The sequence below is a fragment of the Crocodylus siamensis genome, chromosome 2, assembly GCF_052110815.1.
Source record: "Crocodylus siamensis isolate JL-2025a chromosome 2, ASM5211081v1, whole genome shotgun sequence".
Classification (NCBI taxonomy): Eukaryota; Metazoa; Chordata; order Crocodylia; family Crocodylidae; genus Crocodylus; species Crocodylus siamensis.
The window spans coordinates 178263087-178289136 of NC_143396.1; the positions used below are offsets into that span (position 1 = coordinate 178263087).

Below are 26050 nucleotides of genomic sequence, written 5' to 3' on the forward strand. Positions count from 1 at the left end.
TCTTAATTGATGGCTTCCATGTCCCCAGTATCGGGTTGCAATGGGCTTCCTTGTAGTTGAACAGTGCCCCAGCTGAAGGGTACAAACTTGTGTCAACCATGAACTTTGTCAATGTGCAGCCTTCACAATAGTGATTAATCTAATACCATAGATATCCATCTGAAAATATCGCTGACTCTAGTATTATGTAGGAGTATTTGTAGCCTTTAACCTTAAAAGGAAAAATTATGTAAATGTCACGAGGTAAGTGTTTTGGAAGGAAGGGTGGTGGTTTGTTTTTGTTTTTTCCATTTCTTCCTTTCCTTTTGGTGACCACAGACATCTCCCCATACATGCTAAATTTAACTAGGCTACACACACAACAATTTCTCTGCAGGTTCCAAGGATAGCTCCCTATGGCTGAAGACCACACACTTCAACCCCAAATAGGGGTGTGCTGACATTCTGATATTGAGCCCCACAACAAATAGTCTTGTAAGGTAGGGTAGTTGATGTAAATTCCTTGATATCTGGCCAAGTTTCATGGTCTAGAGATGGAGCAGTGAACTGAACCTAGCTCTGCAGCATTCCTAAATAATTCCCTAACAACTAGCAATCGTAGTCTTTTGTGCCAACCTGCCATCCACTTTTTAGAAGTAAAAGTGGCTTCCTTGCTAGGAAAGCCTAGGTAAAAACCTGTTTCTTTTTAAGGACACCTCTTGTATGACTGAATAATAGCTTGTCCAGTGTCACAGGTAATCTCCAGCCAGCTATCAAATGTCAGAAAGGATCTAGAAAACAATATTCTTGCCTAGATTTTTATATGCTCTATAAGGAGTTGGCAACGTTTTGCAGTAAAGGACCACTTTTAGCAGTACTTAGCTCTGGGCTCCAGTTGCTTCCAGTACAGTTTATTCAACTGCCCCTGGACCCATGGACCTGGTACTGCTACCCCTTGCAGTACCATTGCTGCTGCTTCCCTTGCTCCCTTGCAGCGCATGAACAAAGCCCCCTGCCACTGAAACACCACAGAGTACCCTCCCACTTCTGTCTCCCTCCCCACCCCTAGGCCGAATTAAATGTCTCAGCAAGCTGTAGGCTGCTGACCTCTTCAGTTCTGTTCACTCTGACATCCAGTTCTTGGAGGATGTTTCTCAGGTCTGTTACCCTCCAATGTACAACATGTACAGTGTACTCCATTATCTTCAAAGCCTAGGGACTAAAGAAAGAAACCCCATGTTAAGTAATGCTTATCAGCACAGGCTGTAGTTTGCACTCTAATGCTCCTCTTGTTTATCAGAGTACTTTATGCCTCTGACAACACTTAACACAGTCTTCAATGAACTAGGATGTCAATGTTAAGGTTCCTTAAAATAATCAAGTGTAGGGGATGGAAGCCTTCTGTTTTGAAGGGGGTAGACTAGTCTGATAAGCTTATACAGCATCCATTCCCAAAGTCTTTAAGAATCAGTAAATATGAACTTTAAGGTGCCTCAAAAATAGAATATCAGTTATTTTGAGGACCTACTTGTGTCTAAAAATTATTAAGTAATAATACAAGCTTTAAGGAAGGGAGGGAACTTCATATTGTCTGCTGCCAAGTTATTGGGAATTTGGTGTAATTGCTTTACGTGTGTCAACGCTGTTCAGTAATCTGGTAGTAGAAAAAGGAAAATTTATGGAATAGAACTGTCCTTTCATTAAAACATTGGGAGAAGCTGATAAATCTGTATATCTAAGGCTTGGCTTGGAGGGGTTCAGCTTTTTAAATGCTAGTGGAACAATCCCATCTGCAAACAATATAGGTGTTTGGAGACTTAAACACTTCAGCATGTGGAAACCTGTCTTCTGGTCTGTACAGGTTAACCATTATTGGTTTGTCTTCTTCAGCTCTAACAGTTGAATAGTTCCTAACACTGAGATCTAAGCAGAGTCCAAATGTCTTTCACTTCTGTTTCTTTCTGAAGGCATAACCTGTACTTGAACCTTTTATTCTGACTTCAGTACCTCATTCAACATTCACTTATCAGCCTGGACTGAGAGGTAAATCCCAGACTGATGGGTAAAACAAAGTAAAATGAGGGGAATGCCTGTTTTTTGGTTTGGGTTTATTTTCAATATCACCTCATCAGACTACTTTGCTGCTTTATCTCTGAGAATATGAGGCTTCTCTACTATAGTATTCTTATTTTAAGTCCACCTTGGCTAATGGAAGCTTATTTTGGGGGAGGGGGTGGGGACTCCTCTCCTAGGGCTAAAATCTGACATTATGTATCAGTTGATCTTCCACTGTTAAGTTTTATTAAAAAAAACATTTTGCTGTCAGGCAACAGCTTTTAACAGATGGCTGTTTTACTCAGCTGACTGTCATTCCTTCCTGAAACAGAAGGCATTGAGCTGGAGTTGAGTAGCTGGGAGGCAGACTAGCTTTTTTTTGGTTGGGTAGGTTGCAGATCTGAAGCTTTGCCCGAGAGCAGCCTGCCCATAAATTATTTTTAGACATCTGCAATCTGAATGTTTCCTCTCTCTCCTCCTATATACATTTCCAGAGGTGAGCAGTCATTCTTTTGACCAAAATCACATAGGCTTGGAGCCCACTTTCTTGTAGGCTACAGCTTTGGTTTTTTTATTTTATTTTTACTCTTTTTAAGAATATCATCACATTAAATTTAGCCTTACTTGCCTGAGAAAAGATGAGCTTGATTTCTGAGTACAAAGCTGTAATAGTTATAGCAAGTGATCTAGACTAGTCATTTTGCAGGTCATGTTGGGGACATTATTTTTTAATAAAAGGCTGCATGGTAAACCCTCTAAGAAATGTAATTTCTGAACGATCGGAATCTGTACTGTGGGGTGGGGGGGGGGTTGTTTTTTTTTTTTTTTTTGAGGGCCAACCTCTGCATAGCGCTTCCATATGCCATAGGCATCAATTAAAATCCGCAGGGATCCTAGACCAAACATGTAGTACAGAACTACAGACAATGCAGTCACAAGTCAGAGGCCAGAACTGCTATAGTCACTCTTTTTTTTAAATTGCCAGAGTCAGCAAAATTGTTTACTCTTAGGCAGTCTCTAGATGTTAATCCTCTTGTTCACACAATATATTGAAAAACAAGCAGACTCTTTGTTTGTGCAAAGAAAGTCTATTAATTACCAGTATCTAGGGAAGTGCTGCAGGTGGCTTTTAGAACAGACAGCAGTAATTACTGTAAATGATAACAGATAATAAACACGGAAAATAATCTGTATTGTGCTGACCACTGGAGTTGTTTTAAACATAACTTATGGATTTAACTGAGCTTTAACATCTTTGAGCAGCTTCTGTATCTCTCTGCGTCTTTTCACTAGAGCAGCTCTACCTTGTAACCTTACTCTGCAGCATTTGATGAAATGAAGAAAGGTTTCACTAATGTATTATAAGAGTAGTTTGAGTGACCTTGCTGTCATAAGGTTATACACTGTGAACTAGCTAGGACTTTTAATGCTGATGCTGGTACAGGAGTGGGCAGTTATTTGGGCCCACAGGCCACATAGGCAGTTTTGGGGAGCTGTCATGGGCTGGGCAGCAGCCCCACCGGCAACAGCCTGGAGCCTGCACTCCCTTGTTGTCATCGAGTTGAGTGCACAGCCCTGGCATTGGCTTATCCTGTGCACACTTTGGACTTGCCCCAGCCACAGCAGACCGGCTTCAGACCATCTGGGACCCATGTGCACAGGCCCAAGCCTGGTCTGTCCTGTGCTTGTTCCAGACCAGCCTGCCCATAATGAGCAGTGGCAGCAGCTGGGCAAAAGCTACTGGGTGCAGGTGAAAAGTGGCTACCTTCCCCTTGCCACAGCTGCCCAGCGCCTGCACCTGGGCTGCCCTACAGCCCCTCCCCACTGCTTTGCTGGACGGCCTGGAGTTGGCTCTGGTACCAGTGGTGATGGTGGAGAGGAGCCACGGGGCAGCCCAAATGTGGGCTCCGGGCAGCTATGGCAAGAAGAGCTTGGCAGCAGTGAGGGGGAGGTGGCTGCTTTTCCCCCTGTGTCCAGTAGCAGCTTCTGTTTGGCTGCTGCCTCTGCTTATTGTGGGCGGATTGGTCCAGAGCAGGTGTGGGCCAGGGCCAGGACTGCACGCAGGTCCCCACCAGTCTCCATGGGGATGGGTCTGGTGGTGGCAGCTGCTGCCACTGTCTGAACTGCCTACAAATGGAGTCCAGCTGCAGGGTCACCCCAGCTCTGCTGTGTGCCTGGGGGCGGTGGATGCCACGGGCTGGATGGTGCCTGGGTCAGGTGGAACTGTGGAACCCACTCTGGGCAGGCGGAGTCCCTCTGTGGGCAGAATATGGCCCACGGGCCATATTTTGCCCATCCCTGTGCTAGTATGTCTTGTCTCTTCCCAGATTTGTGCCAAAGAGTATTTATTATGGTACGGGTGAATCCAGTCTTCTAAATCATGTTCAATGTTGTTGGTAATGGTGGTGCTTTAGAGTAGGCTAAGTAGTCTTGGCATCTTAAAGATCACCTATTCACCTATTCTGAGCCCTGAGTACAGCAGAAATATGCTAGCAGTAGCACCAGCATACCAGTATTGACTTTTAAGTAAGTGAATATATTGGCAGAAGTTGAGTTTCGAGTGATTTTTTTTTTTTAAATGCTATTTTTAGCCATTTAGTTCTACGTGACTTTTTATTAGTTCATGGGTGGTGGTGGTATAGAGCCAAGTACAAAAATATTCTTTTACAGGTGGCTCTTCCCCTTTTGTTAACATAGTATTAGGGTGCGTGCTGTGCTGTGCTGTGCTGTTGCTGCTTCCATTGCTCTTATTTCTGTTCAGCTCTTGGGAGTTGGGGGGAATACCAGAATAACTTTCTAAAAATTGACTTTTGCTTGTACTAAACTCTATTAAAACTGCATTCAGCTTGCCCTGATCTATATTCTTATGCTATAATGACTCTTCATGGATTCTTTTCTTTTTTGGCTAGTGTTCTGGATCATAATTCTAAAAATGGGTGTTTTGCTCCCTAATTAAGGGGGAGTACTGGTTTAGTGGATATTGCTTTGGAATCTGAAAATAACTGAACTACTGTGACTAGTTAAAGTTAAATGCCATTCAGGTGCCGATGTCAAGCAGCAGCTGCTGTCCCCATTACCAATTACTTTTTTTGGTATTCCTTAACCCAAATTTGGGTGAACATATTACAACATAACATAATTTTCTTAATTTGTGCTCCATCCTTGGCATCCATTTGCTTTTTTTTAATTTCATTGACTAGCCAAGGTTTGTTCTGTATCCCCATTCCCTACCCCACTATGCTTTTGTTCTCCTTAAGAGTCTTTCCAAATGTAGGACAGTTGGAAAATTTTTTTCCATATGATACCTAAAGGTTGGGCAAAAAACTCCTATTTGAATCTTGGAATAGGCTTCTCTTAGCTATCAGCTAGTTAACTTTTCCTAGTTTTACCTGACATTTCTAGTTGCCCAGTACTTCCCTTTCCAGGTTCTTGACCTTTTTGAAAAATCAGAAGTCAAGGTAGATGTGTACCTTTTTTCTTATAGATTAAAGATACAGAGCACAAGCTTTTGTGAACTCAAGATCATTCACTTCATCAGATGCGTATCTGTCTTACCTTCTGACTTCAGACTAACACAGCTAACTGCCTTTTTTGAGGTCAGCCCTTCGCAATGGACCTTTTTAAAATTCAGATACAAGTCAGTGTTTGAGGCAAGCCTATCTACTGCAAGAGCCTCTGGATCACTGTCATTAGGTGAAGAAAAAGCTGTATTAGACTGGAGGAGAGGTAGAAACGTAACACAAGCCTACTAAAAGCTACAATATAAAAATGTGGAGCTGTTGTGACTAGAACTTGCCCTGCTTCCTTCTCAGTTCTCGTTCTTCCAGATCTTCTGGAGGTGCTGAGTAGCGCTGTGCAAAACGGCTGTGTTTCAATTCAGTTTTGGAGGACAGCGTTTTTCATTTTGGCCAAATCTGTTTTGAACGGGCTACAAGTAAAGCTTTGCACTGCCCTACCCAGCCAGGTGGGGCTGGGGGCTGCAGGGTTCCAGCGGGGAGCAGAACGAGGCCGTGGGTGGCTCATCTGGGGGAGGGGGAAGGCTGGTGCCCTCTGTGCAGGGGAGGAGACCCCTGCGTGGATTTATGATCCTTGTCACGGTGTTCACGGGGCTGATCCCCGCTGTGCAACTGCTCCACAGGGAGCAGAGATCTGCACCAGGTGTCTTCTTGCTGCCATTACCTGCCTCATGCTGCCCTGGCAACATGGGCTTCACAAGGCAAAATAGGAGACCCCAGCACCAGAGACCCCTGTGGAGCCAGGCCGCACAGCAGGGATTCCCCAGATCCTGATTCAGTTTCCCAGCTGTTCCTGTGGGGTGCAGGCCCCTTGATAGATGTATGCGCTGGGTTTCAGCAGGCAGCTGCTGCACGGTGGGGCCAGTGGCAGTACTGCAGTCTTCCTGGCACTCAGCACAGGCTGTCAAGCGGCTGCTGCTGACCCCAGCCTGCAGCAGCAGCTTGCTGAAACCCTGCGTGCATATCAGGGGGGCCTGTGCTTTCCCTCCCCCAGAAGAGCTGGGGGAAGTGATCAGAGCCGGGGAACTAACTGGCAGCTAGATGTCGATTATCGGAGCAGTCCTCCCCCTCTTCCCTCCCTCTTAGTTTGTTTTCCTGCAGGCCCGGCTCCAAAATGCCAAAATTCTCTGGAATGTTTCCGAAAAATGTTTCGGAGCCTGCTGTTTCAGCACCCAAAACACCAAACCCGAATCGAAACAACCCAAAACACCGCCAAAACGAAACGGCTGCTGAAATTTTGCACAGCCCTATTGCTGAGTGTCTATAGTGCAACACTTACTTTCATAGATTTCATAGACATTAGGGCTGGAAGGGACCTCGGGAGATCATCGAGTCCAGCCCCCTGCCCAAAGGGCAGGAAGTCAGCTGGGGTCATAGGATCCCAGCAAGATAAGCATCCAATTTACTCTTGAAGGTGTTCAATGTAGGTGCTTGAACCACCTCCGCTGGCAGACTGTTCCAGACCTTGGGGGCTCGGACAGTAAAGAAATTCTTCCTTATGTCCAGCCTGAAACGATCTTGCAGGAGTTTGTGACCGTTCGACCTCATCATCCCTTGGGGTGCTCTGGTGAACAGACGTTCCCCCAGATCCTGGTAGTCACCCCTGATAAACTTATAGGTGGCCATCAGATCACTTCTGATGCGGTAGTGCATAACACTCTGAATTGGGTTCTTGGTACATTTTAAGTTGCATCGCATCTGCTCCAGGCACCCACAGTTTACGCCCAATGCAACTGTTTAGTCTAAGTGACTCCTGACAAGGAAGTCTGGTAGAGGTGTTCTCCTATGTGACACTATGAAACCATGCATTTTTTCTCTGCATATGACATCCCATAACTGTGCGTTCTGTTTATCAGCCCTGTTGGAAGTGACCATATGGAACCTCTAGCCTGTTTTATCCACTCTAAAATGGAAAATGTCTGCTTGACTGGTTTCTTTATTTGATCTAATAAAAGAGATCACATCTCCCCACATATCTGGAAAAATGTGTTCTTTGCAAGCTTTTAGGTAAGAACACCCTTCCTTTTATACCCAATAGCATGCAAAGAGCAATTTTTTCCAACTATTGAATTGGCCTAATAAAAGATATCACATTTACCCAAAGAACCTTGCCTGCCTATGTCCTTAGACCAGCATGGCTACAACCGTAAAGCATGGAAAATGTCTGCCTTGCACTCTCTTTAACTGATACTTCCCCCTTTTCCCTCCCAGTGCATTCCTTTTATCAAATCCAGGATGTTGAAAGCCAGTCAAAATGTTCAGAAAACATGACCCTTTTTTTCTTAGCGTCATCAAGCATCTTGGTCTGAGCAAAAGTCCTCAGAGCATTGTGTGCTGAAGTAGTGACTAAGCATGAACAAATTTAGCCTGAAATCAAGGGCCTGAGAACAGATGGCTATAATGAAGTAAATGCAACTAAGTACTACTGTGCATTCTACCTATAATTTGTGAAATAATCTTGTGACTTGTATTTTTATTATTGAAAGTCTCCCTCTATTTAGTTTGCCATGTGTGCTTAAAATGTCTTCTGCCTGAAAGCATTATTTTCACTGCAGAATGAATTGCTTTATCTTGCATTAAAAAAAAAAAAAATCAGTTTGTCAAGTGGAAGATGGGAAGCTTGACACACAAATAGCCTGAAAATAGGTATTTAGTGCTGGGGGATGGGGGGTATTATAACAATCCCATGTGGGTGTTTCCTACATGTGTGTCTACAGAAAATAATGCTTGAGAATTTTAAATTTAACATAATGTTAATCCATAGAAAAGTAGGACTGGCTTGGACCTGCAGTAATCATCTAGTCTATTTTGGCAATATACATGCAGGTAAATCTTGGCAGAACAATGACTCCAAAGGGAGGTAATCCCAACAAGGGTCAAAGGGAGCAGGAGGGCACATAAACCCCCATGGCTCACTAAGAGCACCCGGGAATGTCTCCTTGCTAAAAGGGAGGCATATACCCAATGGAGAGATGGGGTCATCACCAAGAAGGACTATGTTACAGTCGCCCGAGGATGTAGGGGGGCAGTCAGGAGGGCCAAGGCAGAGATGGAGATAGGACTAGCTTCCCGGATTGGGGACAATAAGAAGTCCTTCTTCAAATACATAGGGGGTAAAAAGAGGGTCCCGGGTAATGTGGGGCCCCTGCAGGACACGATGGGCAACTTAGTCATCACGCCAGATGATAAAGCTAACATATTTAACGATTTCTTTGCCTCTGTCTTCCTAAGTAGGGACCAGTTCAGCCACCTCCCTGCTGGGCCCCCCTCGGGCCCCGGGAGAAACACGCCTGGGCCAGGGGTTAGCGAGGAGTTAGTTAGGGTACTTCTGGAGAGGCTGGACGTGTTCAAGTCCGCTGGTCCGGACGATCTTCACCCTAGGGTTCTACAGGAACTGGCCGAGGTCATTGCGGGACCCCTGGCGCGGCTCTATGAGCACTCGTGGTGCTCTGGCGAGGTGCCGGAGGACTGGAAGAGGGCCAATGTGGTCCCTATCTTCAAAAAGGGAAAAAAAGAGGACCCGGGAAATTACAGGCCAGTTAGTCTTACCTCAATCCCGGGTAAGCTCTTTGAAAAAATTATCCTGGCACACATCCAGGAGGGCCTTGCGGGGGAATGCATGCTCAGGGGCAACCAACATGGGTTCATCAGCAGCAGGTCTTGTCAGACCAACCTGGTGGCCTTTTACAATCAGGTCACCAAATCATTAGACACAGGGGTTGCTGTGGATGTAGTCTTTCTGGACTTCCGGAAGGCTTTCGACACTGTCTCTCACCCTGTCCTCATCAAAAAGCTGGGAGACTGTGGGGTCGATGCCCACACGGTCAAATGGGTCGCCAACTGGTTGGAGGGCCGCACCCAGAGGGTGGTAGTGGATGGGTTCTTCTCGACCTGGAAGGACGTGGGCAGTGGGGTTCCGCAGGGCTCGGTCCTCGGGCCCGCGCTGTTCAACATCTTCATCAGTGACTTGGATGAGGGGGTAGAAAGCACCCTGTTCAAGTTTGCTGATGACACTAAGATGTGGGGGGATGTGGGTGCACTAGAAGGGTGCAATAGGCTACAAGCTGACCTTGACAGGTTGCAACGGTGGGCGGATGAGAATAGGATGGGGTTTAACACTGATAAGTGCAAGGTGTTGCACATGGGGAGGAAGAACCGGCACCACACTTACAGGTTGGGGAACTCCCCTCTTGCCAGCACGGAGACGGAAAAGGATCTTGGAGTCGTCATTGACTCCACGATGAACATGGGCCGGCAGTGTGGGGAGGCAGTCAAGAAGGCCAACCGTACCCTGTCATGCATCCACAGATGCGTCTCAAGCAGGTCCAGGGAGGTGATCCTCCCCCTCTATGCGGCACTGGTCAGGCTGCAGCTGGAGTACTGCGTCCAGTTCTGGGCGCCACACTTCAAGAGGGACGTGGACAATATGGAAAGAGTTCAGAGGAGGGCCACTCGTATGATCAAGGGTCAGCAGGGCAAGCCTTATGAGGAGAGGCTATGGGACCTGAACCTGTTTAGCCTCCACAAGAGAAGGTTAAGGGGGGACCTTGTGGCCTGCTACAAACTGGTCAGGGGGGATCAGCAGGTATTGGGGGAGTCCCTGTTCCCCCGTGCGCTGCCAGGAGTGACCAGGAATAACGGTCACAAGCTGACGGAGGGTAAGTTTAGATATTAGGAGGCGCTACTTCACAGTCAGGGCGGCTAGGGCCTGGAACCAGCTTCCAGGGGAAGTGGTGCAGGCTCCTAGCCTGGGGATTTTTAAAAGGAAGTTAGATGAGCACCTTGCCGGGGTCATCTGACCCCGATGCTCTTTCCTGCCAAGGCAGGGGGTCGGACTAGATGATCTACCTAGGTCCCTTCCGACTCTAGCTACTATGAAACTATGACTGCTGTTTTTGTGTAATGGCAGATGAGGTGTAGGGTGGGTGGGTGGGTTGGTTGGTTGGTTTGTTTGGTATTAGACAGTGTTATTCAATAATGCTTTGTAGCAAGAAGCAGACATTTTGACCTGTGGTGTCCCAAGCCAGTTGCAGACAGTATACAGTAATGGCTGACTGTCATAGCGAGGCTTCCTGGGGACTGTCTCCTAGCATGGCAATCAGAGTGAGGCCAACAAGAACTTACTGATGTGGTAGGCTCTTCCCCTTGGATGCCATGTTTCCTGGACACCTTGTGTTTCCTGCAGGACTGAACTCTGCATAGTCAGGCCCTAGATTGTCTTGTGAGGGTAGTAGCAAGATTGGTATTTCTTTACTGTTAGTAGTGTATGTATGCTCCAGTAACTAAGTTGTTTCCATGCTATGAGCCTTGCCAGCATGCATCCAGCAGTTTGCAGCTTCAGGCAGTAGCAAGCTACGATGCTCAGCCAATAGCTATGGCTAAGAGAGGGGCTAATGCAGGATTCAGCTTCCTCTGGCCAGGTAATCTTGGCAGCTACATGGCAAGTACAGTGTCTAGAGAGAGGAATGGTGCTTTTCCAGCAGAGATAACAACTTTCCTGCTTAAAACATTAACCCAGTTGGGGGGGTGTGGGGAGGGGAGGGGTGCGATTTGAGATGGAAAGGTGTGTTTGCAGGAAAATACGGTTTTTTTTTTTCCTGTGACTTGGTGCATTGCTTGAACTTGAGACTGCATTTCCCATTGTATTGAGCAGTTCTTTTGCTTTATGCCTTTGCTGGTTTGTGAGCCCTCATAATTAGCAAGGGGTTAGGAACCTTAATCTCTATTTCCACATAGTAAGCTACAACACACTCTTGAATGGATAACTTTCCCTGAATTTGACCTCCTGTGTAGTAGGACTGTGTGCCATATGTCTGTTCTACTCTACATTTACTGTGTGAAGTTATTGCATAGTAAATGTCATACGTCTGCTCCCGTGGAAATAACGGGAGGGAGGATGTAAAGTTTGGAAGTCCGTCTCTTTGCCACAGTACTATTTGCCTAACCAGCTGATAGTAGTTTGCTTTCTTAGGTTAGAGGAGTGGCAAATTTTCAGGGAAAGGAAGTACTCTGACCTCCTCCATTGTGCTTTTAGAAACTGCTGACGAGTTCTTTTGATGCTTCCTGTTTCTGCTGAATTTAATTTTTGTTAACATGGAAAATTTCAAACATGAGTTTAAGTTGCATACAACTGTTCTCCTGTACAAGATAGTTAATCAGAAGAAAAATATTTTTTTCCTGTTCCCTTCTGTTTCCTGGTGGCTCCAAAATGAACTTGTTGTCAAAGAAAAACATGTAGCTTTCTGACTCTAGTTCAGTGGCTGTCAGCCTTGTTGGGCTTAAGACACCACTCAGAAAATATCAGCTCTTAGCTTTCACTTGTGCTTGATTACAGAAAAATAATAGAGTAGATTTACTCTAAAGAATTCAAAGAGCACAGCAGGTCAGAATGTTTTTGACAAACCCAGAAGTTTCAAATAGTTAATCTTGTGAAATGGGTAGAAATTGTTTGCACCCCTGAGTGCTAATATTGAATGGGATCTCGCGACACCCCAGGGTGCTGCAGAATCCTGGTTGAAAACCACTGCTGCAGTGAGTCTACAGACAAGGGCTTGGTGCAGCTTGTATTATTTCATATGCCAAAATGGAATTCTTCTATGTAGTGGTCTGCATTGTAGATCTGCTGGCAGTTGCCCAAGGTGAAAATGTCCCCTCTCTCTTTTTTCTTTTATAAACATGCCTGACTGTCTGCATAATGCTTTAACTTTGCCTACCCACATCTTTAGTCAAACCATACACAGTTCATGTCTCTAAGAGCTCAAAGGTTATGTAGTTAAAACTAAACTTACAAGGAAAAAGCATAATTTGTAGCTGCTGCTTTTGTGACAGACAAGGGAGAATTTTTCAAGTCTTGCCTTGTCAGCCTGGCAGGCTTCCAGTTCTCCTTCAGCCTTGCTTTAACCAAGAATGATGCAGTGCATTTGCAGTTAGTCTTTTGGGACACCTTTTTTTAAAAAAAAAAAAAAAAAAAAAAAAAGCTTTTCTCCTGTTTTTTGCCTAATAACCTCTTGAAAGGTCAGTGGACAGACGTGCATGTCTTCCACACACCAGGAAACACTGGTTAGGGTCTGTGCATGTGCTTGCAGGACACGACTGCCTGTCGTAAGAGGCATATACTTGAACTAATCTCAAAGTTTAGAGATGACTTCTAGCAGAGCAGGACAAGACATTTCACAGCCTCTTGCAGTGACAGTTCCATGGATGTTTGGACCCATCCAAAAGGACAAGCTGCAGTGCATTTGGTTGCTCTTTGAGCAACTCTACCTGAAGACCTTATTTCAAAATGCTCTGTAAGAGCATTGACTGTTAAAATAACTTGAGACCTAACTTTCTGAAAACCTCCTGCCCTTGTTGACACTAAGAAACAGACTTGCTGCCCCCTTTTTCCAGTGGGTTTGCAGAGCTGTATTGGAGCAGGGGTTGGCAGGCTAGAGCTCACGAACTGGATCAAGCTTGCAAGCAAGATTTGTATCTGGGTCACAAGTGGCAGCCTGTTTTCAGACAAGCTGTTTAATCTGGCCTCCTGTTAATTGATTTGATATTGCCTCTAGACCAGTAGAGCTACAACCTGGATACCTGACTGAGTACCAGTAATTTTACTGATTTATCTAGAAGAGCTCTTGCAATATCTAGAACCATGAGATTACAAGATAAGATATTATAATTTTTTTTACACTTAACTGCCAAAATGAATAACCTGTTCGGATTCTCTGGTTTTAGACTACACCAGGGATTAATTAGTCCTTGTTGATGATCACGAGGAAGAAGCTGTTTCTGTTATGCAATTCAGAACCACGAAATCTATAATCTGGGAAGAGGAGGGAAATGAGGTAGTACCCTCCAATATAAGGGCTGGCCACCAAGCAACTTTGAGGCAAACAGACTATTCCAACTTTTCTCTGAGCCTAATCCGCATAACATTTGCTGTTCCAAACAAGATTACCACACCTTCAATTCTCATATGAATGTGAACTTTTGTTTCTACCTAGGAGAACTTTGCCAATCTCTTCTCCAATTCCTGATGAAGGGTATTTGTTCCTGAAAGGTTGCAATTAACAATTTTTTTCTTTTTTGGCAAAAATCTAGTTGGTCTTATAAAAGAGATCACCTCTACCACAAGTCCTGATCAGTATTCAGCAGTACCTTCACATGTTCCAGGGTTTTTTGTGTGGGGTGTTTTTTCGTATATTGGTGATCAGCATCATGGATCTGCTGGCATTTGGTTTAAGACCAGTTTCTCCTGTTTTGAGTGGGAGGGTTTAATTTATCCCCTTTCTAACATTTGGGCATGTGACGCAGGTTAAACGCATTAGACATACTAATCATGGATGGCTTGTTTATACTGTTCTGACTGATGGCACAATCGGAGTAGTAAGCTTCTGTTCTTCCCTGTTGACTCTTACCAATTTAAAACTAATCTTCTTTTGGAATCGGTCTCCATGATCAATGTTTTTTATTCCCAAGTCATCTTTGGGAGACTTACTGAATCATTCATTGAGAAGATGGGTCTGACAGGAGCTATTAAAACAACCAGGGATGTAATTTTCCTGTTGATGACGTGGAGACCATGATATGGGTTGGATCACTTGACCATTTCCCTGTTTACTAATACTTCTTTTCTTCCAGTAGCATGTTACTTGGTACTGTCAGGTCAGATACTGGACCAGATGGACTCTTTTGGTCATAGCTGCTGCAGCAATTCTTAAGTAGTATGTTGTGAAACAAGCAGCTGATGGATTAAAAGATGTTAGTAAGGGGAGAAACCACTTGGGCTTCACTTTGTCCCTGACCTAGGTAGTTCTTTTTTTGCCTCCAATTCTCCCTCTGCTGCCAAGTGCCAGAGGGAAGTGACCTAGACAGATTGGAGGATTGGGCCAAAAGAAATCTCATGAGGTTCAAGAAGGATGAGTGCAAAGTCCTGCACTTAGGATGAAACAATCCCATGCACCGGTACAGGCTGGGGGCTGACTGGCTGGGCAGCAGCTCGGCAGAAAAGGACCTGGGGGTTACAGTGGACGATAAGCTGAATATGAGCCAGCAGCGTGCCCTTTGAAAGAGAGGTAAAGATATACTAGGCTGCACTGGTAGGTGTGTTGTCAGTAGATAAGGGAAGTGATCATTCCCTTCTTCAACACTGGTGAGGCTACATGTGGAGTCTTGTGTTCATTTTTGGGCCCCCCCACTACAGAAAGGATGTGGACAAATTGGAGAGTCCAGTGGAAGGTTACAAAAATGGTGAGGGGGTTGGGGAACATGACTTATGAGGAAAGACTGAGGGTACTGGGCTTATTTAGTCTGGAGAGAGGAGAATGTGGGGAAGGGGGCTTTCACAGTAGCTTTCAATTACCTGAAGTGGGGGTTAAAAGGTCATGGAGCTGGACTGTTGTCCATGGTGGCAGATGAGAGAACAAGGAGCAGTGGTCGCAAGTTGCAGCATGGGAAGTTTAGGCTGGATATTAGGAAGAATGCTTTTCTTACCAGGAGGGTTGTAAAACACTGGAACGGGCTACCCAGAGAGAAGGTAGAAGCTCCATCCTTGGAGGTTTTCAAGATCTGGGGTGATCTAATTGGGGATAGTTCTGCTTTGAGTAGGGGGCTGGACTAGATGACCTCCTGAAGTCCCTTCCATCATTTGGCAAAAGCGTCCATCCAGACTTCTGGCTGCAGTTGCTGAGGTAGTATGGGTTTGTGTCTTGTACGCTAAGTATTCTGAAAATAAACTCCAGTGACTACAAGCAGCAGCTCTGATGCAGCTGATCACTTGTACAAATGGCTTCTGAATCTTTGTAGCTTAAGACCCTGAAGTTTTAAGCGTCTGGACATCAAAATAAATGGCCTGGCTATCAATGAATATTCTTGGTACTTCAGGAAATCAGGTCCACTTCTTAATTTCCAAACAGATTTTATTAACCTAAATTTAGGCACCAAAGTTTGTTTGTTTTTTTTTTAAATCTGTTTAGCATACAGTAAGTAGTTAATCAACAGGCCAAAAATGACCAGTGAAGTCTAAGCATATGCAGGGAATCAGGCTTTTAGGAATAGTGTAACACATCCAGAGATGCCGGGCAGAAAATCTTTCTGGGAATTTTTCCGCTTCTAAAATGGTTTTTTTCATAAAATTGATTAGTAACAATGAATGGATGCCAATATATTAGGCAAGCTTGGCAGTTTCAAAATTGTAATTGATATTTTTCAGGTGACTTATCCCTAGGAAGTGTGTGAGAGAAATGCATGTGTTTTATTGATTTGTAAACAGGAAGGTAAATACACTTGTACAATCCAAACCAAAAATCAAGTTATGAATTCAACTAATTGACTGTACAGGTCAAATCAAAACCAAAGCATGGCATATCACGCACAGTTCTTTGGTGTGCTAAAATTAGTGTCAACAGTTCTCAGTGCCTTCGTTTTTTTTCTTAAAGGTAAACAAACACTGAAAGGGAAGTGCATGGTATTGTGTATTGACTTTGTTTTTACAAGTTTCCCAATAAAAAATAATTTCTTTCCAAATAAAACTTTTGAATTTTAAATGTTTGAATATAACATTTAAACAATATTAAGTGTGCTGTATTTAATTTTTTGCCTAATCAAATATTTCAGTTCAAATACTTGTGGCTATTCGGATATAATTTACATGGGGGCACTCCTTTTAATTTTAGTTTTGTTTACTAAATAAAAGTCAAACATGCTAAATCAGATCATGCTCTATGTAGGGCGTTGGAAAATTTTTCAATTCAAAATTTTCTGGAAATCCCGCATCTTTGAACACTTAAGACTTCAGTCCACGTAATACTACCTTGGCCGACAGTGCCCATCATAAAGAAGTAGTCATTGATTTAACGGATATATAGATGTTTTACTCTGAAGCCTAAAATAGCTGACAAGCATGCACAGCCTTTTGAGTAGCTGATTCCTCTGAAATGGTGTTATGCTGACTAAACTCTTAAGAAATCAGCTCTGTCTGATCATCCGATTCCTTAAGGCCTGGAAGGGGAAGGAAGTAGTAGTGACCAAAACTCCATGATGTTTTTCTCTTTACCAGTAAATCCTCTGAACAAATTTGCTTGGTGTGCAACGAATTTGTCTGTGTTGTTCAGGTTGCACTGCTTGCTGCATATAGTACAAAAGAAAATGGGGACAGAAAACACTAATGATTTAAATTTTCAAAATTTCTATTACAAGGAAAAGGCAAATCTCTCTCTGAGCACACCCTCTTTTAGTAAAACAAACCTAACATAGAATGGGAAACCCCATAACACTTTTGATTTTTTTTTTTTTTAAATGTGCCTTTTGAACCTCACATAATGCTGAGTGCTTTAGCAACCATGCAGTGCAGAGTTTTGGGCTTTGACTAGCTATTTAGAAGTGGAGACCAGCCTTCATAGTAAGGTACAAAGTAACCACTGCATTAACCATAGACCGCTTTAGACTAGGGGTCAGCAGTCTACAGTTTGTGGTTCAAATCCAGTCTGTGAAGAGGCTTGTTTGTTTTCATGTGGCCTGCCAAATGCACAAAAAAGGGGTTGTGTTTTGGTTTAGTTTAATAAGTATGAGAATGTGCCCTCTAGTGGCATAATATGTAATGACTGTCCCCTCCAGCCTTCTTTAGGACTGAGCTATGTTAATTTTAAAGTTGACTCCTGTTTTTAGACTATAATTCACCACCCTAAGGTCTTGTTTCTCACATGTGATTGCTAGTTTCATCCCTGTACTTATCAGTTCAGTGTCACTTCTTACTGCTATAAGAGACCTTATGAACAATATCTGCCTACTAAGCTGTACTGTAAGACTTTTTCAGCTGGTTTGCATGTCAGCCTCTTTTTAAAAAAAAAAAAAAAATTAAGGCTAGAGGGGTCAATTTTATAATCTTTTAGTAACTGTATGCAACTGGAATATATTTGGAAGTCGCATCTTTAAATCTTTCAAGTGATAAGATGACTGCTTTCCTGTTCCAATGGGTGAACATACACAGGTTATTTTGCATGTCTAGGTTTTGAACTCTCCTTGCGTGAATATGTAGTGTTTGGATATCGTGACTCAATTTCATTGGGCATCTAGTTTCTAAATACTTACAAGAGGAACCACTCAATGAAATCATGATAAGCTTGCCTTAAGCCTGTTAACTTTGAGTTTTAAAGTTCTCTTGCTTCATGCAGCTGTCAAGGTGGCTACTACAGTGGATTCTCAACTGGGTGCTATGGTACCCTGGGATGCCCTTTTGAGGTCCTGTGTAAACATGATTTCTGGAATAATCAATAGCCTTGGAGACTTTGAACTGGGGACGTACAAATCATCTAATGAGTTTTTATAGTTTTAATATTGCTTTGGGTTACCAGTTCTTTTAATGTACAGGCTGTGATAACAAAGCAAAATGGGTAGTTGTTGCCTGTAGAAACATAGTCAAAACTGCACAAATTGGGCTCGTTTGGCAGTTGGGAAATTGCTTGAGGTAGGGCCGAGATATGACCTCTTAAAGGCTGGGATCAAGTATGTAGTATAGGCATCAGACAGCAAATTTGTCTTCAGCCATCATGGCTCTGCAGTTAGCAGCACCCATTCAGTTTCAGGTCTGCTGACCTCCAGGCTGTTATCAGAAGCTACGTGCTCTGAATTAAAAATGCAGGGTATTTCGAGCTGCAAACAGGTAAGCTGAGGCTAAATGACAGTGTAAGGGGCATTAATGTGTTTATGATTAGGCTATTCTCTGCTTTTTTCACACAAATTGGTGGACTTGTTTTTTCGATTGGCTTAGATTGTGCCTTCCTAATATTGAAATGACTAGGATTGGCAAATGACCTCCATTTTTACATTGAAGTAAGTGCTGTGAAACTAATAAAAAATATGTATGTAGAAGAACTGGAAGTCAGTCTGGTGACTATTCATAATCTTCATCCAGAATAAAAATATTTCAGTGGGATATAAGCAAGTATTTGAATTTTTTATTCAGGCTCTGATCATATACCTGCATGTCAGGAACATAGGCCTGTCTTGGGTTTGAGGTTGTGGGGGGGTGGTTTTGTTTTTTGTATAGTGGGATGTCACTAACATCACGGGTATCTTGTTTTCATTTTTCATCAGTTGGAGGTGCTGCCTTCTAAAAGCCGTTTTAAGTGGACTAAATCAAGGGTGTCAAACATACAGTTTGTGGGCTGGATCCAGCTTATGATCATGTGCTGCATGCTGTGCCATTTTCCTGTGTTGGCTGGACAGAGTGCCACGGTTGTTTTACTCGGGTGGGATGGGCGTTGTTTGCAGTGCCCATGCTGGACCAACTCTGCGCACTGGCTCTGGGGCCAGTCTGGATTGGCCTGTGCTGGAGCCAGTGCACTGGCCTGTCTGGTGGGGTGTTGCATACAGTGTACCCTATGCCAGCCCCCTGTGCCACAAGCAGTGCTACTGGGTCCAGCCCCACTCCAGGGCTTGTGTTGTCTGGAGCATGTACACTGAACCTGGAGCTGTGGGCAGTGTTTGCAGCACAAAGGGCCAGCACAGGTTGCATGCTGAACTTGGTACTCTCCCAGATAACCCTGTGTACTGACTGGCACATGTTGAGAGCCTGTGGCCTGATCCTGACCAGCCCCGGAGCCAATGCTTGAGGACAGCTGAGTGGGACATCTGTGCTAGCCCCTTGAGCTGCAGGTAGTGGTTGTTGCTCCTGAGCTGGCTATAGTGCAAGACCTGTAGTAAGGCTGGCATCTGCTGCTTGTGGTGCAGGGGCTGGACATATGGAGTGCTGTGTATTCAGTGTCCTGCTTAATCAGCCATGCCCACTAGCTTTGGCACAGCCAGATCTGGCCTAGAGACCCTCATCTGGTTTATTGGGCTGGATGAGTCTGACACCCCTGCTTTAATTGCTCTGTAGTACTTCTGTTGTATGGGTGGAATAGTCCATTTGACCATTGGATTTCCTATTTTAATCATTAGTTCTTTCATTTTTTAAATATGCCAGTGGCTGGATTGGAAATACTGAAACAATTGTCATTACTTTTATGGCAGTCATGGAAGCACTGGTACTAAGCCTGGTTAAAAAACAAACAAACTCATTAACCCTTTAATAGGTGCTTGTACTTAATTTTTATAATGTAAGCTTTTTCTGTAGATTTGTAAGAACTAATACTAAAAAAATGTGCATTTTAAGCATGCTTTCAGAGATTACCTTATTGTATACATTTTACAAAGAACGCTGTTTTTATATGGGAAAGTGCCTGAGTAAACAACTTTTAGGTTGTTCATTCTGGCATTGATTTCTCAACTATGGTTTCTGCTCACTAGGTGACAAGGCGCTGGATGGCTACAGTAAGAAAAAGTATGTCTGCAAGCTCCTTTTCATTTTCCTCCTGGGCCATGATATTGACTTTGGTCACATGGAAGCTGTGAACCTGCTGAGCTCAAACAGATATACTGAGAAACAGATTGTGAGTAAATTCTTCTTGAAGAGGGGAAAGAGTCTCATAGATGTTTCATACTGCCTAGTCTAACCTGTCTTGCTTTCATGTGCTTAGCTGCCGAGGTCAGGAGTATCAAACTTAACTTGTGGTTTGGGTTTTTTTTGTTTTGTTTCCCCCCCCCCCCCCCTTTTGTCCCTTTTCTGATGCACAGGGATATCTCTTCATCTCTGTTCTGGTGAACTCTAACAGTGAACTCATTCGCTTGATAAACAATGCAATCAAGAATGATCTGGCCAGCCGCAACCCCACCTTTATGGGATTAGCTTTGCATTGTATTGCCAATGTGGGTAGTCGGGAGATGGCAGAAGCATTTGCTGGAGAAATTCCAAAAATACTTGTTGCTGGGTAGGTACTGAATTTGAAAGAGCTATATAAAGTACTAACTATTTGTTTAACTTGGCCTCACTAATCATCTAAATCTGTTTCGGCAGGTGGCTGAGGTGTGTGTATGTGTATATATACAAACAAGCCCTACTTAATGCTGTTTCGCTTGGCGCTATCGCTGTAACGCTTGCTTTAAATTGATGCCTGATTTCACATAGCGCTCATTGAGTTTCATTATAACGCTTGTGGTCATCATCCTGAAACTGAAAGTGTTTAACGACCCACTTAATGCTTATTTTGCTTAACACTTGGTTTTTCAGGAACCAGTTAAGAGCGCTAAGCAAGGGTTGCTTGTACACGCATACATTTTCCAATAACTGAAGATACTTAACACGGGTTGAAAATCAGGTTGCTAGATTAAGTCCCTGAAAGTAAATGCAGACGTGTAACTTCTTGTCTGCCTATACTTTAATGCTACTTAGCTGACATGTTTTCAGTTGATCTTTTGACAGTCTTGGGCACTGACCAAATTTTTTCTTTTCAGATATGCATGGCAGTGAACAAAACGGTGAAGTGTTCAAGTGTGTGTGAATTTCTATTTTGGGTGTAAACTCTAGCTCTGCCCCTTTTTTCTATTTTTCCATTTATGCAAAGCATACAAAATTGGCAGTTAATAGATCTGAAAATGCCATGTTTAAACTAGTTTTCCTTATTTAAACAAAACCCATCATAAACTTCCTGTTTGTTCTCATTAGGAAGATGGTATTACCTTGCAGAATGTCTTGGTGTCTTCCAGAATCTACCTATACTATCTACATGTACATAGGAATGTCATGCTACTGTATTTGCAAATCTGACCTAGTGAAATATCTAAAAGACTTTCTTCTATTTGGTCCAAAAATGCCCTGATGAAACTGCCAAACTTGGGTTTATCTGATTGGAATTCCTTACCACTAAATATGTAGAAATTAAGATCCCAGGACTCCACTTATGCCCATGTGACCTTTTTTTTTTTTTTTTAAGGCTTGGGCTATGAAACTAGTTTAAGTCTATAAACACTAAATTGGTTACAGTACATAAAGGTTCTCACACATTGGTATGTTGCTACTCACTCCTCCTTTTATAACATGGTTGCAATTTAGTTCTTATGCAATATTTTCAATCTTTTAACTGTCAAGCCCTCAAGTTGGGAAATACCAGGAATACTTGCCATCCAACATTTAATTCTGCCTTTTGCCTCGTTCAGGGCATAGGGTGAACAAGGATTGTGTACACACTCATGCACGATTTGGGAGGGGGTGGGTGGAATAGCATGTGATCATACAACTTATAGTTTTTATGTAATTAAAAACAAGGCTGTGTGGTCCACTAAATGTAATATTTCCTAATTCTTCAGGGCTGGACTCTATTTTTAAAGTATTTTTCTGTGACCAATGGAAAACCTGGACCCCTGGTCACAGCAGTTACAACAGTGTAAAGCTAGCTGGGGAATATGTACAATTGGCTAACTTGATTATTTATAGTAGTTTTACTGCAGCAGCACAGAACCCAATCTTCACTGAGCTCTGTGTTGCTGGTGTTAGACAACAGAAGATGCCCAAGTTAGCTAGATGTAAAGCTAGGTTCGGTGTCTGCCGAACTGCAGTGTACTCAACACCCTTTTTGAGTGCCCAAAGTGTTTAGTTAGTTTTCATCTTTATATGAAAGCTTCACTTGAGGATCCAGCATCACATACTTGTCCCTTTTTAATCTAGGTGCATGACCTATATTCCCTTTTAGGAAAGGTTAGAACTTATTTGGTATACTTGTATCTTGTCCTGTGTTGTGGATTCTTGCTCCTTTTCTTGAAGTAAGGCATAAAGTGCCAAAGCATCTTTCATTTGAGGATACAGATGAAGTTGTTATACCAGTTAATAAAGCTAACCAACTCATTCAGTCTGCTTTGTGACAGATTTTAAAACCATTTAAACAAAAATATTTAACTAATATCAGAGCATAGAAAGCTTGCATTTTAAATAATCCTCTTCACTTCCTATTCTTGTTTGGTTTCTGGTAACTGTTTTTAGTTTATGTAAAGTTCAGCCTTATGCTGCTGGTCTGTTATGTAGTACCATAACTTCTGATGTGGGCTGAAATGTGGTGGTGGTGTTTTGCAGAGATACCATGGATAGTGTGAAGCAGAGCGCTGCTTTATGCTTGCTCCGTTTATACCGAACTTCTCCTGACCTTGTTCCCATGGGAGACTGGACATCTAGGGTGGTGCATCTTCTCAATGACCAGCACTTGGTAAACTTAGCAATATGTATATCTTTCTTCTATATCACCCAAGCTCCCTCAACTTCCATCCCAGGCATTGGAGTAGAAATCAGTCTTAAGTGTTGAATAAAACTTTGATAAATCAATCCATAATCTACATACATAGCTTTTGAATGCAGCATAGATTGGCAGCAGTGTTTTTCGGGGTGGGGGGGACAAGCTATCCTGTGGTCTCCTTTCTTAGTTGCCATCTGTGCCAGTTTTATAAATGCAGCTATATCTAGACTTGGCCATTTTAGATGTAACTTAGCGGTTGGTACTTTTGTGCATGTCTCTTCCCCTCTGGTTTTTGGTAAAATATATTCCTTAATGATTTTAATAAAAATGCATGTGAAAGATGCATTTTGTCCCAATACTGTGAGGGTTGCAGTTTAAAGATCTATTGTCAGTATAGGAAAAAGACAGTGTTTTGAAATTCTGGAAATGTCAGTACTGGAAAGGGGGAAAATTTGTTCCTTTTGTGTACATGGTAACTAAACCCAAACCCATATTCCTCATAGGCAGTTTAAATCTGTACTAAGGCAGAGAAAATTGGAATACTTTAGTTGCAGTGATGGTCAATATTTAAACAGTAGGAATGTCTTGTTTCATGACAAGTAAAGCACAGACATAATGTTTATTACAAACCAGCTGTAAAGCATCTGAGGAAGGTTCCTGATAAGTCTTTTCCATGGTTCTTTTTTCAAAGTAGGATGGATCCTTCCCGACTGTGTTCTTCTCTTGTATACGCTTTCTTTCCTGAATATGCATTTGTTTTACCATTCAGACTCTTTTTCCAAGTTAGTAAGTTTCTCTTACCTTTTTTGGGGTGGCTTGTCCTTAGCAGAACGGCTGAACACCAAGCAAGGCATTCTGGAAAAGGCCACTAAAGGTCTCTAGCCCAGAACAGAGCCAGTACCCTAGAAATTTAAGAGGTAGATATTAATGGACCTGCTCTGGCATTGGGGAGGATGACCCAACGTTGGCCTTGTGGGGGGGGTGGTAACTTAAGTGCCTCTATAATATGTTTTATTTGAAGGAAGTTTGTTTAGTTGGTGTTTCTGGTTTTTTGTGTTTGTTTTTTGGGGGGGGGGGGGGGGGTTAAGGCTCTTAATGCGCTCTCCTGGATCAAAAACTTCTCTTTTTTTTTTTTTTTTGTCTGTCTTGTAGGGTGTGGTTACTGCAGCTACCAGTCTGATTACCACATTGGCACAGAAGAACCCAGAAGAGTTTAAAACTTCAGTCTCTTTGGCAGTATCTAGGTTAAGCAGAGTAAGTAGCATTAAGCAGCAATGCTGATTAAATGATTGAGGCTGTCTGCCTAATTTTGTAGACCAGTTCTTTTTAGGACTATGAACTAAATGGAACTGTCAGAAACAATAATGCTAAATTTCAGTTCTGGCTTAGAGGAAGATATCCTATGTGGTGGAGCATGTGACTGAACTGGCTGACTTGGGCTGCCCTTGCTCAGCCTCAGCCTGTGCAGATGGCTTCACTGTTGGTCAGTTCCTGCTTCTGTAGAATCAAGTTATTCATCTTGTCTGATGTGTCCCTTTTTCAAGAGAGCCCAGTATAAGTTTGTTAGAGGTGTCTTTCACCAAGGAGCCCCAAGTAGGGATCAGGACCCAATTGGTCTAGCTGTTGTCCTAATTCAGGCCTAAAAGATCTTAGAATGATTCTTTTTCTGAAATACTTGTGGCTTTCTTTGTATTCATTTCTTTTTACTCGTCATTAGATAAACATCCTTTTCAAGTTTTCTTTTAATTTTGTTTCACCTAAATGGCTGAAGGCACACATGCTGATATATAAATTTAACAAATTGAATTAGTGGCATACCCTTTTTATTCTGTTACTTAAAATCGGAGCTCTTGGAACATTGGTCTAAAGGTGTGGCTCAGTTGAGGAATAACAGTGGAAGAAGCTCTCAAGCAATTGCTGGCAGTGGGCAGTCTCATTGGAATTACTGTTTGCTCCATGTTGACAAATACTTTCCCTTTTTTTTAACGGTACTTCAGATTCAGTTTTGGCAAGGTAAATTTGCAGGCCTAGAAGCTAATAAGAGCTGCTGAACATGCTCAGCCTTGTTTAACTCGAGGCATCCCTCTATAACTTGTGAATTTAAGCAGTGCCCCATTTCACAAACTAACTTACTACAATGCTTATGTCCTTGCAGTAGGGTAGAGCGCTGGCCAGGAAGAAAAGAACCTGAGCCTGCGCTCATCTCCTTATGCCTTACAGAACACTTCAGAAGATCTTGTGGCAGTGCCTGTGCACCCTGGCTTGGGAACTGTTGTGCTAGACAGAAGCCCTTTATTTATTCCTCACTTCCCCACCCCCAGCTTTATCAGTGTTTCTAAAATAAAAAAAATCCTGTCTTACGAAAGACTAATGACTAATATCTTTTACTGAAGAAAAATCCTGTTGCCATATAGATACACGGAACAATTTCATTAGAGGGAACTCTTGAGACCTGTTTCTAAAACTGCATTCCAAACTAACAGACCGGAGGGACAAAGCAATATAATTCTAAAATTCCCTACTCCATAGGGTAAGAACCCTAGCTTTTGCCATATACTGTAAATGCCACTTCAGATGGGTTACATAGTTCAGCCTGACGAGACAACTGAAGCCTATACAACTATGCATAAAAGTTTTGTCACGCCTTAAATTTGTCTTAGTTGAGGTACCCACTTTTTAGTAATTACTAAAATGCTTATGAACATGTCTTCATAGATATGAACTACTTGCTTTTGCAGATTGTGACTTCTGCATCTACTGATCTTCAGGATTATACCTATTATTTTGTCCCTGCTCCTTGGTTGTCTGTCAAGCTGCTGAGGCTGTTACAATGCTATCCACCGCCAGGTAATGTAGTTTTGTAGTTGCCTGCACTGCATAATTTTACTGTATGTCCAAAGACCACCTGGGTAGTTGTGAACTTAATTCCAGAGTTCAGAAAATTTAGACTCTTCTGCTGTCTTGCCACACTGGGTAAAATTGTCAAACAGTATTTTATTCTTTGAATTGGAAAAATAGGTGTGATGGATATCCATGTCTTCAGATAAGCAAAACAAAGTTGTCCAACGGTTTTAACCGTTTTTCTTTCCTCCAGAAGACCCTGCTGTTCGAGGTCGTCTTACAGAATGCTTGGAAACTATTCTAAACAAAGCTCAAGAACCCCCAAAGTCAAAGAAAGTGCAGCACTCAAATGCAAAGAATGCTGTGCTGTTTGAGGCAATAAGCCTAATTATACATCATGACAGGTGAGTTCTAAATCTGCTGTTCTTGATGCAAGGATTTTAGCTAGTGAAGTTAAGGATTTTTGTGTGTTAATTTTTTTTAGACCATAAAATGTAAGGTTTGTTTTCTGTTAAGATCTTTCTGAAAGTTTACAGCTCCTAAAGTGCTCTATTACTGTGTTCTTCCATGTTTTAC

The 26050-nt window shown here is 42.8% G+C and overlaps 1 protein-coding gene across 6 annotated transcripts in view; it reads left to right on the forward strand.

Moving 5' to 3' along the window:
* Positions 1-26050, forward strand: part of AP2A2 (adaptor related protein complex 2 subunit alpha 2) — an 89387-nt gene that overhangs the window by 33704 nt on the left and 29633 nt on the right. For 3 of the 6 annotated variants that reach the window (XM_090032446.1, XM_090032447.1, XM_090032450.1), the window contains exons 3-8: positions 19821-19963; positions 20148-20341; positions 22477-22606; positions 23786-23887; positions 25372-25480; positions 25728-25878. In XM_090032446.1, coding sequence (XP_089888572.1) covers positions 19821-19963; positions 20148-20341; positions 22477-22606; positions 23786-23887; positions 25372-25480; positions 25728-25878 — 829 coding nt within the window. The remainder of the gene's footprint in view (positions 1-19820; positions 19964-20147; positions 20342-22476; positions 22607-23785; positions 23888-25371; positions 25481-25727; positions 25879-26050) is intronic. The other 3 variants (XM_090032448.1, XM_090032449.1, XM_090032451.1) reach the window with 1 other exon arrangement.